The sequence below is a fragment of the Bacillus rossius genome, chromosome 1 (assembly GCF_032445375.1).
Source record: "Bacillus rossius redtenbacheri isolate Brsri chromosome 1, Brsri_v3, whole genome shotgun sequence".
In the NCBI taxonomy this organism is placed as follows: domain Eukaryota; kingdom Metazoa; phylum Arthropoda; class Insecta; order Phasmatodea; family Bacillidae; genus Bacillus; species Bacillus rossius.
In genome coordinates this window covers 118,363,799-118,380,071 of record NC_086330.1, presented here as the reverse complement: position 1 = coordinate 118,380,071, position 16,273 = coordinate 118,363,799, and the positions used below count along the sequence as shown (strand labels likewise).

Genomic DNA, 16,273 nt, shown 5'->3' with positions numbered 1-16,273 from the left:
AAAAAATGAAATTTGAGACTATTGTATTTATTTACTCACGAAATAATTAATTTTTGGTGTTTATGCAGTTTTTCTTAAAGATCTGGAAAAACACCCCACGGAAAAAATTCCTGGGTACGTCTATGCTTTAAAACATGCATAGGCATGTCAAAGCTGTCCCAGAGCCGTGCGATTTATTTACATGAGACGTCGTCATGACGATGCAGAAAGAGCTGCGCGCGCCGCCACGCGAGAAACCAAAATAAAACACTGCCGAAAAGTCCAGGAAGCGGAATAATCTCGAACGTAAAATAATAAACAAACAGTTTCAGTTAATCTGACAATACCGTATTATTACAGTTAATTAAAGATTGTTTTAAATTACGTCTTTTAACCAAAAGAGTTATTTGGTAAAGTTTTTATTTTGAATAATAAAAAAAAATTTTCAAACTTCCTTTGTATATTACTTACTCAAAAAAAACACATCTAAAACTTAAACACACAGTACCAACCACAGTTCAGTACTTTGATCAAAGTTCGTTAATTGGAGAAGTTTATATACTGGTAGGATTACTTTCTCATACAAAAACTTTTAAATATATACCAACTCAGTTCCAGTTGGCCTTTACAGCTTCCTGTCGCTCAATATAAAAAAAAATAAGTTCCTGGCTTAAATTCACTTAACCAGGTATGTCCTCCCGTGGAAATTTTTCCCGGTTTGGTGATGACGGTCACCCGGGCTGATGCCACGGTCAAATTTCTTATTAATTAATGTCCAAAAATATAATACTAAAAATTAAAAAAAATGAGTTTGCAACTTGGCCAGGCCTTGACCAGGAGGCATTAAATTGTCAGTACATTTTCTTCATCAGTTCATGACTTGCTGTCACCAAATGGCACGCGGCTACTGTCAAGCGACAACTGCCTTGCACCAGGCAGACACAGAGTATATAAGTGAACCAGAGACGAAATAGGGCGCGGTCTCTTTGATCTTGGCGAACTCGACAGCAGACAGTCGAAAAGTTGGCCGCCATGTTTTTGGCGTGTGCGCTGCTCATAAACACATGTTGAATGCTACATTTTCCTGAAGTATGGATCATTATTCCATAAAATTTCTATTCGACACATAATTATATTCAATTTGCCATTAAGGTTTAATGAGTGGACCATACGTAACGAATGCATTCAGTTAAGATTCATGCGTAGATTGGCTAGTGGTGAAGTATTATGAGACGGTGATTTTTTGTTGTGTTAGAGAGTGTTTAATTAAGTGACGAGCCTATTTGTCCGTGTGTGACGGCGTGTTTGCATAGGCAACTTACGAAATATTTTATTTGCGTGAAATCAGAGGTTATACAGCACACAATCCATGACCATATCTGCATACAAGAAAAAATAGTGGGAAGACCTATATCAAATTTGTTGCATTTGATCCTCCAGAAATATATTATATATATATACACACACACACACACACGACCTGCACACTAATCATTCCTTTCTTTTGGTATGCACCTAAGTGAGTAAAGCATGGAAAGTATAAGGCCTAGTTCTAGGACAGTAGGTAGTTAACCTGTTGCAATAAATTCAAATTATATAGTAAATATCAGGAATAGCTTCTCGTGCAAAAGTCTTGAAAAAAAATCCCTGTTTTTACTAAAGAACTAACTTAATCTCATTTGGGTGATAGTTCCGTATTGCGTATCCAAGTTAACCCCGTGGTCCTGATGGTACGATTCTGATGGCACGGTCTTGTACAGCTGACCCTGTAGTACATGATGCTTTTTTTTTTAACAGTGGGAGAGACACGTAGCGCTGAGGCGTAGCACGAAACCTGATGTAATTTATCTTACAAATAATTTATTTTTTATATCAGCTTTCGCGCTGTAAAATGCGTCGGCGCTACGCTCATCCCCACTGCTAAAAAAAAAAAAGCATCATGTACCACAGGTTCAGTTGTACAGGATCATGCCATCAGGATCATGCCATCAGGATCATGCCATCAGGATCAAAGGTATATCTGGATACACCTGGATACGCAATACGAAACATTTACCCTCATTTGTTAAGTATGATAAGGTTAGATTACATTGGGATAAGGTTTATTAGGTTACAATTATGTTTGGTTAGGTTTACCTTAGGTTAGGTAACAACTGATTATGTTTCAATGTTATGAAATCATTACTCAAAACTATGTACCCACATGAAAAAAGTACATATAAATGAAAATTTTAGCCCATCACTTATGTTTTAAAGCACTCTGATGGTTTTACTCGAGCACTTATAGGTCTATAAGCAGCTATTTTATTTTAACACGCTAGGCCAATTTTAATTGCGATAATTCCTATATTCGTTTAGTGCATAAGTTAACAAACCCACATTACACACTAAAATATTACTGATAATTATGATAACAAATAGAAGAAGGAATGTAACAGCCACATTTTGCAAGTTGTGGAATCAACATTGCAGAACTTATAGGTACTAGGTTGACACGTTATTTTTACTTACAGTATTTCATCTATAGGAAATCTGAAGAAGCTTCTTTTTTCAGGTTGACCACTGTTGTTTGAACAGTTGGTGCCGAGCACCAAGTGGCTCCAAAACGTTTACGAAACTCATTCATTTTCATAAAACTGATCTCTGCAGCATCCCAAAGTTTAAAACGCTATACCAATGCCAGAATTATACTTGCCACAAAAATGGCGGCTAGCCTACGATGTGTCAACACGGCGAGTTCGGGTGTGCACAGCTGATTTCGCCTCTGGTTCTTATCTCCTCTGTGACGCAGATACCTTCCTTTACAAAAAGTTAGAAACAAAAGGAAGTAACCCCATGGGCCCACTGACCAATCACATCACAGTATTCAGTATCTGACCATATAGGGAAATTGTGCTTGCAAATTTTATTCCGTGAAAATCTGGAAGGGCTCATCACACTACTGCATAGCTTCCCCTGATTGGCTGGCGAGGCAGCGCACAGCAAAAGTTCCAGTCTATTGCTGTGCCGTCATGCACCCACTTGCTGGGTTTTTCCAACAATGCACTAACTTGAGGCGTGTAAAATAACTTGCTGGTGACAGTGTGTCACGCCTCTCTTCCTTTCTTTTCGAATCTTATAGAATTTTCTGGATGTCATTCTTATTGCTCATAGTGTGCTTTATAATTGTATTAATGTAATTAATAGACATATTAATTTTAACTGACTAAATAAATTAGATGGAAACAATAATAATAAAAATATTACTTACGTGCGGGCTAAGGCATACGTCAAGAAGACATTTGAACAGTGAACAGAGGCGGAACACACGTAATATACAAAGAAATTAGGTGTTAACACCCAAAAAGTTTGGTGGATGTTAAGGTGGATCGTAATATATAAAAATATAAATAAAACACTGAAATCTGGTTAATTATAGATTATTTTAATGGTTAACTTATTTTATTTTGGACAAGCCAGATTTATCATCGTGTGGTAGTTAATATGTAGTACTTTTGGTCACCACTTTGATGACTTACAAACTAATGACAGTAAATATATTTATGAAAATTCACAGGTTCAGTAAACTCAAATTTTAGTACATTAAATTATAATTGAATTGAATTTCACTACACGCAGGCCGGCCGCGGATACTTTGATAATTACTTTACAGATTACATTTATTTTAAAGCAAGTTTCACAAACAAAGTTTCAGAGTATTAAAATCAAAAATAAACAACTTTCTATTATTTTGGATTGACAAGTACTTTTCGTTACTATATTTTATACTTTTTTTTAAATGGTAGTTGAATAGTTTGGAAATTGTTCATAGAGAATTTAAAACTTTAAGATTTCTTACACTATGTCTTCCAAACATAGACTTAGTTGGTTGCGAAGTGCTGACATCCGAACGGCGAGGCGTGACGGGGTGGATAGCGGACTACAGTTGACAGCACGATGCGGGGAATTTAGATGGCCGAAATCAGGAACTCAGTGCGGGTAGATGGGGTTGTCTACCCATCACTGGGGATGGAAAACCCCACAAATTGTGGGGTAGGTCGGTGGTACTATCTATCCATGTGATGGTAGACGACCACTAGCGTGGTTGCACGCACTTAATTCACCAGAAAAACACTAACACTAATATGATGTAGTCTAAACTTTAAAATTGTAAGGGTGTTTTCTCCTGGTCGTCGCGACTACATGCTATAATTAGAGGTGTATGAAATTCACAATTGCGATAAATGCTAAATAGATGCAAAATTTTTCAATTACCGCGACATTTATTAAATAATTTCAAAACTTGCAACTGAAATCCCCAAAAACCACGAACTCCATTTTAAAATTCACTCTGTCATTACTTAATACCTATGTGTGTGGGTTTTTCCTTTTTAAACAAAGTACAAAAGACAGAGAGCGTGCGTTGTATGCACTCGGCGAGATATCGATATTCGACTACGTGCACGTTCTCTATACGGGAAGCAACATAACCAAACATGAATGATGCGCTAGCTACATTTTTATAAGCGGTACGCCGCAGTAACGCATACAATCAGATAAAGAAAATACTGTTAAAAAGTCTTTAAAAACATTTACACTTCAGACAACTTTGTATTTCCGTTAATTAAATAAATAAGTGGTAATGACCGAAATTAAAATTTAGATTATACCTACACTGCTGCGAAGCAGACGATCAGATAAAGGACATAACGTTTAAAAACGTCTTTATAAGAAAAGTTACACTTCAAACCACTTCGTATTTTTTCGTTAATTTATTAAGTAAGTGGTAATGACCAAATAAATATTAAATTTATATTTTAAAATACATTGTTTTATACTGAAAAGATACCTACACAAAGCGCTCGGCATCTACTAGCGGGACCAAAAACATAATGCAACGTTTACGTGAGAAATTTTTTTATCCCAATTTTGACAGTCTAAAATATGGTTGCGACAATTACGCGCGTGCGATGATTATGCGATAAAACATGGTATGTTTAGCCTAGTGAACACTTATAATAGGCGCTTTCGTCCTTGCATGTCTGCATTATTTATTTCCTCAATGTGTTACTGAATTAGTATTTTTATTACCTTTCTTGCAATTATGTTTGGCTTCTTTAGAGTGGCTTGATCTCGAAGGTTTTGTTTGTTTATTTTTTAGGGTGGCATTCTTTTCCATCAACACTATTTTAAAACGTATTATGGTTGTTGTCTCACGGTGGTGATGGTCTTGTTTAGATTATCGCTTTTGTGGTTATTGAGTTTTTATCTTTTGTTTCCACGTTTGTTTTGTAATGTGTGTTATTTTTTTCTATTTACATGGAAGCCTATATTGTGAAGAATTTTCTTTCTTTCTCTTAATTTTGTTTAAGTCTCTGATTGGGAATACATGTCTGGTTTAAATCTTTTTAAAACTTTTTGTCTGTTGTAACACGTAGGATGTTACTTTTGTCTGGAAGACACACTTAATATTTAATCTAATTTGTAGCAATGCGCTACTCGTAAGAGATATTAAAATGATGTGAGAAATATACATAAATTATTTTTTTATTTTTAAAAGAAACGTTACGTAAACGAGACTATTGCAAAAGAAGAAAATATTATTACAAATTACTTTTGCCTGGTAATAATCAAATGGCAGGTACAGATAACTGTTAATAAAAAAACACACACACACACACACACACAAAAAACTTCCTGCCACTTAACTGGAGTAAAAAAAAAAAATGTTTTACACATAATATTTAATTTTTAAATTGAAATACTATTTTATAATAAAAACGGTGTTTAAATTCTCCGTCTAGTACTACATATACCTAAAGTATTTTTATTAACACATAAATATTGCTATAAGCATAGGTAATGCCTATAGTTTTTTTTTCATTATAGTTGTATCTAAGATGGCAGACATGCTACATAACAAATTAAGCATAATATGACTATACTGGTCTAGTACTATAAAAATAAACATGCTGCCCTCTAGTGTGTGTTTTGAATTTGGCGGCTACTACTATAGTCATAGAGTAGTGCCTGCCGAAATAATTATTTTATATTCAAACTGGAAAACCAATGTTTATAATAGGAAAAAATATGGCGGCCTGGTATGCTCTGCTACAAGATGGCGGCCTGGTATGCTCTGCTACAAGATGGCGGCCTGGTATGCTGTGCTACAAGATGGCGGCTTACAGCAAACGATTGTCATATATAAAATTAATTTTTTTCAAAGTTGGCTGTTCTGGATACATCCTAGCAGCCGAATTAATTTTTTTTTCCAATGTTGATGAAAAAAAAAGGTGCCGGCCGCCTAGCAGCCGACAATATATTTTTAATTTCCTGCCTAGTACAATAAAGAAATTAACATGGTGGCAGCCTATCAGCCGACAATATATTTTAAATTTCCCGCCTAGTACTATAAAAAAAAATAAACATGGCGGACTACATACGTTTTTAAAACTTCTACAACACAAAACAAATTTTTATAAGAATATAAACATCTTAAATTATTATTTCCAACTGGCCTCGTGGCCGTGTGGTTAGCATTGCTGACTACCAATCCAAAGGTTGACAGATCGAATCCCTGCCGCCGCAATACCTTCCATTTTTGTACTTGTAAAAATAAGATACTAGCGCTTCCTAGCTTCCTAAATTAGAACCAAGATGCCGTCGCACGAGCAGATGACCCTCCACTTGACATCAAAAACCACCTGAGGATTCCCTACACGTGGCTCCCGGCCACGCCCCACCCTGCCACTTGGTGCCACGCCCACCTCTTGGAGTGCCACACCCACCTGTTTGATTGTTTACTGTGTAACAGTAGTCCTACTTTGAAACTTTGAATATTTGCACAGTCCTAGTTACTGTATTACCTGCACCTATTTGTGTGATGAAAATTGTTTGTTTCACCTTGCCATTGGCCCTTGTAATCATCCCCGAGTATCCTGTGATGCCACTTTTATTGAAGCAGTGGTAGTTTGCAGGAGCATATGCATAATTCCATTGTAATGGATTTTTTTTGGGGGGGGGGGGGGGTTTAAATTGAACCACTTTGCTCACTGTTTGCCTTCAAATTCTTTCCTTTGTTGGTGGGAATGATAGATTTTTTTATTATTTCAGGGGGGGGGGGGGGGTATACATCCTCCATCCCTCCAATCTTGCATACGTCCCTGGCAGTGTGTTGAAACACGTGCAGGGGCATACACTGTGTCTGTGCGGTGCTCAGTCGAGGCTGCTCTTCAGGTGGTGCAGGCTACAATGGTGCGGGACAGGCAGCATGGACCTGTCATCGAGCTGAACAGGATACAGGTGAAGCGGTCTCGCAGTAAAGGGGGCCTTGCGGGCCCTGATGGCATCAAATCTGTGTTTGGCCAGATGGTAACCAAGATATCGCTCCTCACCCAGGAGACGCTCTTCCTGCCACACAGGGTCTGGAAAGTGAAGTTTGTGGGTGCGTACAAAACACAACTACCCTTTTATATCTATGTATTTGTACTTAGGTCACTTAACCATCACCATGTTTGAGTAGGAAGTTTTTGACTCACGTTCATTAGCTTGAGCAGCAACTGTACATTGTGGCTTCTCCTAAAAGATTTTGTAAGTCATTAAGTAGCTTAAAAAATTAAAATAGTGTTTTGGTGCTCATGTCATGTTCAAGCACAATTATCAAACTACATAACATTATCATATATATTGTCATCACCAATTTTTTAAATTTTTTTATTTTATTTGTGACATGCCTGTCAACAGTCTGCTCGTTAACTTTAGTGATAGGCAAAACAAATACTAAATGGACAAATCATAAAACTTCTGACAGGACTAACAAAAATAAACCAGGTTAAACAATACAAAAATGACACAAGACATCACAATGAAGACAAAAACAAAATAACACATAGACATGAAAACAACAAATACTTAAGCAAAGTGTAAAAACTATATTTCATTAATAAAAATAAAGAACAACAATACAAGTACAAAAGATAGAGATAAGAGATATAAACATATACAAGTTAACAAACGTGCCAACTTTTACGATTCTGGCATAAAATGTACGAAAAACTGGGCTTATTTACGATTTTACGAATGTGTCCAATTATTTACGATTTTTGTTGGCGACAATAGGAAGGTTCAGAGAAAGAGCTATAAATGCACGTCTGAAGTGACCAGTCAAAAAAGGCATAAGTAATGCAGAGCGTGTCGTTTTGGCAGGGTGTGTAGTTTTTCAACTAAGTGCTGCCCACTTCCTTCCTTGTCTTTTATCCTCTTCGGGCTGCTGGCGACTGAAGCTCGACAAAGAGAGAAATACAGAGAGAGGGTGGATGATGTTTGTCAGCAGTCCCTCCCATGTCAACATCATGACTGAAAAGAGTGAAAAGTGCGATAAACTTTATTTTCAGGCGTTTCGTGACGTTTATGCTAAGGAGTTTCCTTTTGTTTTGAAATCTGAAAAAGGTAACAAATATGTATTTTGTAGTGTTTGCCGGTGCGAAATAAATATTTCACATGGGGGAAAAAATGACATTTTAAAACATGCAAAATTGCAGAAACATGTGAGTTCTCTAAAGTGCAAAGAAATCAGTGCTAAAATAAATAAGTTTTTTGTCAGCAGTTCAGCTTCTCATAGTGCCATAAGAGCTGAATGTTTGTTTACCTCGTTTCTGTTTGAACATAACCTTCCCATAAGTGTAGCTGATCATACAGGACCTTTATTTCGCAAAATGTTCCCCAAATCTTAAGAGGCGAAGAAGTACGCTTGTGGCAGGACATAAACTACAGCCATTGTTGAGGAAATGGTCATGCAGACAAGAGAAGGAATTGTGCATCATTTGCAGAGTGGACCTTTTTCTCTGGCGACAGAGGGCAGCAACGATACAGATGCAAAGCTGTATCCAATAGTAGTTATATTCTTTGATACTCAAGTAAAAAACATTGTTTCTTGTGTTCTGTCATTACCTGCTCTTCAAGGAGATTCCACTGGCCGGAATGTTGGTGGGTTGATGCTGAGTGAACTTGAGCGACTCAAAGTACCTGTGACACACATGATCAGTTTCTCTGCCGATAATGCTGCTGTCACGTTAGGAAACAAAAATGGAGTGGCAGCAGTTTTAAAACAAAAACAAGAACATCGTATTGTAATGGGATGTTTATGTCATTTGATAAATCTAGCTGCAGAGAAAGGAACCATTTGCCTTCCACTAAGAATTGAGGACGTTTTAGTTTACATTTATTATTACCTGGAAAGGAGTGCCAAGTGAAAAGAAATCTTGAAGAAATTTCAGGACCTGCATTCTCAAGACTCAAAGAAAATCTTGAAGCATGTGTGTACCAGGTGGTTGTCACTTGGAAGATGCTTGCAGAGGTTGATAGAGCAATGGGAGCCTTTGCTTGGATTTTTTGAGGCTCAGCAAAATGTTGTGAAATCACAGACATCAACTCTTAATTTATTTAAGATTCCCAAACAAACTGATAGGCCTGTTCAAGTAGAAAGTTCTTTTTGCAAAAAAAAGTCAATTTTTCTTAAATCAAAGAACCCTGTGTATTTTGACAAATTTGCTACTCAAAAGGTGCAGGTAGAGGAAAAGTTTCCTAACAAATCTGTTGAAACTTCCAAAGCAGGAGACAAAATAAAGCTTGCTGTGGACACTACAACTTCATGCAGCAGTAAGAATTCTCCTTTAAACACTGTGCCAAGAAATTTGCAGTGGATAGGCCTACAGTGACAACAAATGTATCTCGCAAAGAATTTTTGTATGTGTTTTTATATTCTTCTGTTAGCAAGGCTTTATGCTTGTTCCTTCTTCGTGTGATACCAACTTTTGAAAGATTGAACACAGTTTTGCAGTCATCTGTTCCTCAGATCCACACACTGTAATGTTGCAAAACCCTGCCCTCCTAATTAAATAATTTTCTTTTAAACTTCCTTTTGTATAGGTAAATATAAATAAGTCAATGTTTTTAGAGTGGTGTGTATATTATGAGACAGTATAATCAGACGTTATGGATTTTAATATATGTTATTTTCACTTGCTATGTGTTTTAAGAATGTACCTTGTATTTTAACAGACATTTTCTATCATTACTATTTTTTATGTAATTATTCACAAATGAGCCGCTGTACTAGATTTTTACCTGTTTAGGCCTACTTTTTCAGGATATTTCTAAATGATTTTAATGTTGTAAAGTAATTTGTATTATGATTGCTGTTCTTAAATTTTATTAACGTATTGTTATATAATTATAAATTACGGGACTGTGTCTGGGCTGGTGTGATGGTTAGAAAGAGAGGCATGAGAGGCCTGTAAGTGTAAGTGAGAAAGGAACAGTGCTTCCCCGCCAACCGAGATAAAGACGGTAATTTCCCCCCTGCGTGGGAACTGTGTGATAACTGCTCTCTCACGGTGTGGGAGAGAGAATGAGAATGGGAGTCCCCGATTTCGAGGTGAAATTGAAAAGAGACAGATCAGGGGAAGCCCAGAGTTCTGTGTGTACAAGGTTTTTCTATGTATTGTAACTTGTTTTGTGATTGGCTTGCATCTGTAAGAGTGAATGAAGCGTGCGTGTGATTGGTCGGTGAGGTCATGTGACGTCTACTCCCTGCGTGGAGGAGAGAGTGGCAGGATTTCACCAGTCGTCTGTCGAACGCTGGACGAGTAGGTCGCGTTCGATGGCTTCTCGCTAAATTATAATGTAATTTACGAAGAGATAATTTCACGTTGGTGGTCGGAGCCAGGCCTATTATTAAATCAACCTAATTTTCTATATATTTCGTTTCGGGTATAATTAGAAATTACGGCCACCTTCGTAGGCGTTTTGGCTCGGGGCGAGATTCGTTTTCGCTGGGTGCGGCCCTGTTCCAGGTCGCACCATCTTCGTGTACTTGCAGTAAAACATTACTGAAGGACTTAATCTACACTATTACTTTTCGTTAATTTTCCTCGCGCGTGCTACCAGCAGTTTTTCGATGGGCAGATGTATGAATGAAACGAGTGAATGAACCATTGGAAGTGTTTGTATTCGTCGGGGCATTCTGTGTGAAAAAATAAAAACAAAAACTAAAATCGGCGTTCAACATCTGTTTGTATATAACGAAACGTTATAACACTTAAGACAGTAGTTGTTTGAATTTTTCAAAGAGAGATTGTCAAAGTTTGTAAAACCTACTGTCATAAAACAGTCTAGTTTGCTTGATGTTAGGTATCATTTGGCAGAAAATAAACGTTCAGATGTTGATTTAAGTATTGGTAATGAAACACAGAATGTTGTTAGTACACTCAAGGAAGCTGAAAAAAACTTTTTTTTCTTTTCAGTCAGAAAATACTTTGTTTGTGCTGTTGATGATTATATCATTAACAAGTTTCCCCTGAAAAATAATGTCTTGAAAAAAGCTAGTGTAGCATCTATTGACCATATAGAACATGCTAGTTTTGTTGATGTTAAGTACTTTGTAGAACTGTTTCCTTTCCTTCTGTCTGTGATGATGAAAGTATTGTGAAAGCTATGAATGATCTACAGAGCCAGTTTAATCTCCTTCAACTTGAAGATATTTCTTCTATGGTTGCAAAAGACGATACCATTGTGGAAAAGGGTTAAAGTGTCAAGCATAACGAGTGTTGATGGCAAGCCAAAATTTGGATGGTTGGCTAAGGTGATGTTGTCAATACTAACAATACCACACAGTAACGCTGAATGTGAACGTGTCTTCAGTTTGGTCAGAAAAACTAGAACACAGTTTAGGTCTCAGATGTCTAATAGAGTTCTGGAAAATACTTCCATGATTAAATGTCGGGCACTAAGTAATTTCTATGAGCAAGAATTCACAGAAGCCTTTCTCCTCAAAGCCAAGAAAGCAACTGTAGCATCACTGAAGCGTGAACTCTTAAATTTAACATTGTCCTAATTACTTTGTATTGAGACTGTGTATATTTAATTTTTTTATGTGACTTTTTTTAATATATTTTGACATTTAGGAGCAAATTGATTATACAATAAAATCTGCTGAGGCATAAATTTGATGCCTATTTTTTTTTTAAATTAAGATGACTAAACAAAAGTTTGTCTACATTTGTACATATATTGGTAATGTTCAATGAGAAGTTGAAAAAAAGGATATAACTTAATCCTTATTGTAATTAGGCCTATGGTACTGCACATTTTTCAATAATAAGTTACACCTTTAGTGCCATTTATTTATATGTTTGTAAAAAGATTTTTATTGCCATGGCTACATTCATCATTCTTAGGTGAAATGTGTGTGAACATCACTGTTTAGGCCTAAAGTGTTTGTCAGTTGGTTGAGATGGGATTTAATAAATGTCATGTGTTTATATTAGAAATTTTTTTTTAATATTTGAAAAGAAATTTATGCATGCGTAGGATCATGTGTTTTTTAAATGAAAAAATGCCGCGTGCAGTTTACGCTAAAATTTAATATTTTGGAGAGGTTTGTACAACTCCCTTCAGTGGATTTTGGATAATAGTTATATATTATACCAATGCTCAAGGTAGGTGGTACTCAGAGTTAATAATTAGATATTTGGTTTCATTTCCTAAATTTAATATCAATACTCTATAAATTATTATTTTAATTTTACGAATATTGAATAAACAAAGATATTATTTTTGCCAAGCTTTAGTTAACTCAGTCGGAGTTTTTTTCCTCTGGGGTTGTACAAGTGGTGATAAAGAAACTAAAAGAAGACATTAAACAACTGGCAGTCATACGGGTATCAAATTAGGTACTACTCATCCTTACTAGTAATCGACTGTCTTCTTACTTACTACATATTTTATTATAAACAAAGGGCCCTTCACTAGTGCAATTATGATTAAATTGGAGTAAGACTCCAGTTTAAATAATTATAAATAGTAAAAATTTACAGTTCTCCATATCTCAACCAACTGATCAACCTCATAGAAGTTCTTTTATATAACCGGTCCTTTGGTAGAGTGATCTCTATATTAATACCTGGAAACGTATACCGATGTAGGCAGTACACGAACACCAGATGGAACACTCCTGTGACACTTCATCGTCCCGATGATGGCACAGTACTACCAGTAGTCGTCTGGTAGCTTCATCAATTCAACATCCATTCCGTATCGGGCTCCTGCACCATTCTTCACGTCGCTGCAGTATAAAGTTTATCTTCTAGGATTTCGACAAATACCAACTTCCCAAGCTATTTCAACACTTACAATCCAGCAATTTTACCTCTAGGCACATCTATAACATCATAAAATAAAATTATAATTCAAGTTTTAAATTATTTTATCTTCTCTACTTTTTATATTTTTTATTTTTTTAATTTTTTTAAACAACCAACTAACCAGAGATAAAACAAACTAAACCACATGTTAAAACTCTTACATAACTCTTACATTACATGACATGTTGGACAGCCCTGGCAGCCAAGTTGTGTCTCGCGTGCACAGGGCAGGTACATTGGTCTAGACTTTTTTTGCACTGGACTTATTTCATGCATAAATATTCACCTAAGATTTGTGAAATCTGTGTAGGAAATTAACACCTGACTTTTTGTGAACTGTAGTTGGAACTTAAACATCGCTCTAATTTGTTAGGGGCCCTGGAAAGGGGGAACTATATTTTCATGAGTTGTAATTGACCCTATAACGGCCTGTGTCTGGCTGTATAGTTGAATAAATTTTGACTTAAATAAACTGAAGTGACCACATCTGAGGAAAATGGAAATAAATGGGAGGATAAACTTTTAAAAAACTTATTCACAAAATTAATGATTTATGAAATGATACTACTATGGCTATATGAGATATATGAGCTCATGGACTTTCCCACAATTTCATAATTTTTGTGTAGTGTGTTTGAGTTAAGTTTCTTTAAAATTACTTTTTTGGGGGACTTCGTTTATAGCCGGTATACATAACTTTATAAGGAACTCTAAGTTATATTTAGAGCTTAATTTGAATTTAAGGTGATATTACTAATTGGAATATGGTATATTTATATTATTTATGGTGTTAATTTATGATATTGTTAATCATTTATAACTTATAAGCTTTTATTGTCTGGCTGGGATATGTGCCTAGCTTCCTACAGATTTTCAATTGGAACAAGTAAGTTAAATTTTTGGTTTTTACGAATAAATGTTTTGGTAAAATATATATTTTTTTTTTTTAATTATTTGCCTAAATGACTCAGTTCCTGTTAATTTGTTTATTTGTGTCTGCTATTTTTGGCATTGCTTCAGCATTGACGGGGTCTAAGTTCAACATAGTCAATTATTTTTTAATTTTTCAAATTTTTATAATTTTGCTGTTAGTGAGCTTAGATCCAGCCAGGGGAAATACATTGTTTTAATGCAGTGCTGTTTTGACGGCACATTAATTTTTTTTTAAACTGATTTATTCGACTGTTGTGATGTTACTAATTTGGTTAATGGTTTGGTTAGTTCAAGCCTCGTTACAAAGTGGCAAAATGATGGTCCCTTCAAGTTTGTATTACTGTGGTTTGACTGTTATTGAGCAGAGCTTCTTGACTTGTGTAAGGTGAGAGTGTGGACGACTGCGGGGGCGGCTACAGCGAGAGCATCACGGAAATGTGTGATGAACTGCAGAACGGCTCCTTACCTCTGCTCATTGTCACTCCCAATGGTCGTGATGAGGCCGGTACGAACCGGGATTGTTTCCTTCTCAACCCGATGGCCAGGAGTTCGCTGCACATGAACATGTTCAGGTTCCTAGGTGAGTGATCACCGTGGCAAGCATTTATTTCCTCAGGAAAAATAAATAAAACTTAATTTGGCAGCATTAACATTAGCTTATGTCTTCCTATCTAAAATAAGACAGCACATTAAAATTTTAAAAAAATATTTTGAATAAATTTATACCGGTACTTTAAAAAATTTTTTAAATTAATGGATTAAAAAGAAATGTGATTTATACATTAATTTATTGTTTTCAATTTTTTAATTTTTTAAGTGAGGTAATTAATATAACCAAATAGTTGAATAAGTATAGTTTTGAATAACTCATGTTCAAATTAAATTTAGGTTTTATAATTTTTAGTGTATTTTAAGCTAATAGTGTTTTGAGAATTTTGCATAATAATGTAATCTGAAGAAGCGTTGAATCTCCATTTTAATGCATTCATTCATTGAAGTTAAGCTTGTGAAATATTAAAATCAGTGTATGGTGATAATGTAAAGACTGTTTACAAGAGGTATGAATGATTTAAAAGCAGTAATGAGTCAATTGAAGATGAGCAACGGTCAGGATGTCCTTCAATCTCAAAAACAGACAGAAATCTGCAAAAAGTGGCAAAAAGTTCATATCTTACTAAAGAACTGAACATTTTGAAAAAGTCCATGCAAAGCATTCTAACTAATAATTTAAAAATGAGACGAGTGAGTGGGAAATTTGTTCCCAGAATTTTGACTGACGAACAGAAGGAAAAAGGTTTTTCAGTTTGCACGGAATTGAAGGATCGTCTTGATGCAGAAATGGACTTCATAGGCAAAATTATAACTGAAAAATAAAGTTGGGTGGATGATTATAATCCTAAGCCAAAAATTCAGAGTTCCAAATGGAAAACAATTGGTACTTCTTGCTCTAAGAAGGCACGTCAGTCTAAGTCAAAAATCAAGGTCATGTCCTCCTCTGTCATACTAAAGCGCTTTGCTACATCTTGCTTATGATCTGCGAGTTTCTGTCTGCCCACATCCACTTTACTCAATGGATTTAGCACCATGTGACTTCTGGCCTCTCAAAAATAAAAACTTTGCTTAAAGGAAATTATTTTGACACCGTTCTTAACATTAAGATGGCCGTGGCGGAGCAGCGGAAGGTCCTTTCGAAAGAAACCTCCCAGAAATGCTCATGGAATCAACATTGGAATAAACGCATCGCTATCCAAATAAAGTAATGCAATGGAAATGATTGCAAATTGGATGTATGCTTATTACTTTGTTCGTAGTAAAATTATTCACAGTGTTTTTTGATCACACCTGGTAATAGTAGTCACATGTGTGGCCTTTTACACAATCATGTATAAACTTAATTCTAACTGTAAGGTGAGTTGCAGCCTGTTTTGATGTGTATTGTGTGTCCTATGAAGCTTTCATCAGCTGTTGACTTTTTAATAAATTCATTAATTACTTTTTTATTTTCAAAGATACTTTTCTTGCCTCTTTATAATTGCTATACCATTTGCCATAGTAATATTCTCACAAACCACTTTTTGGCCATGTATCATGCCATGCAGATTCTGTATCACCATAATCTTAAAAACATGAATGATGAACATATCATTCACATGACATAGATCAGTTGATGTGGTTTTTTT

The 16,273-nt window shown here is 35.7% G+C and overlaps 1 protein-coding gene across 2 annotated transcripts in view; it reads left to right on the top strand.

Moving 5' to 3' along the window:
• LOC134543153 (E3 ubiquitin-protein ligase HERC2) overlaps positions 1-16,273 on the top strand; it is a 374,433-nt gene that overhangs the window by 334,924 nt on the left and 23,236 nt on the right. For both annotated transcript variants that reach the window (XM_063388026.1, XM_063388017.1), the window contains exons 75-76: positions 7,195-7,402; positions 14,479-14,673. In XM_063388026.1, the coding sequence (XP_063244096.1) occupies positions 7,195-7,402; positions 14,479-14,673 (403 nt within the window). The remainder of the gene's footprint in view (positions 1-7,194; positions 7,403-14,478; positions 14,674-16,273) is intronic.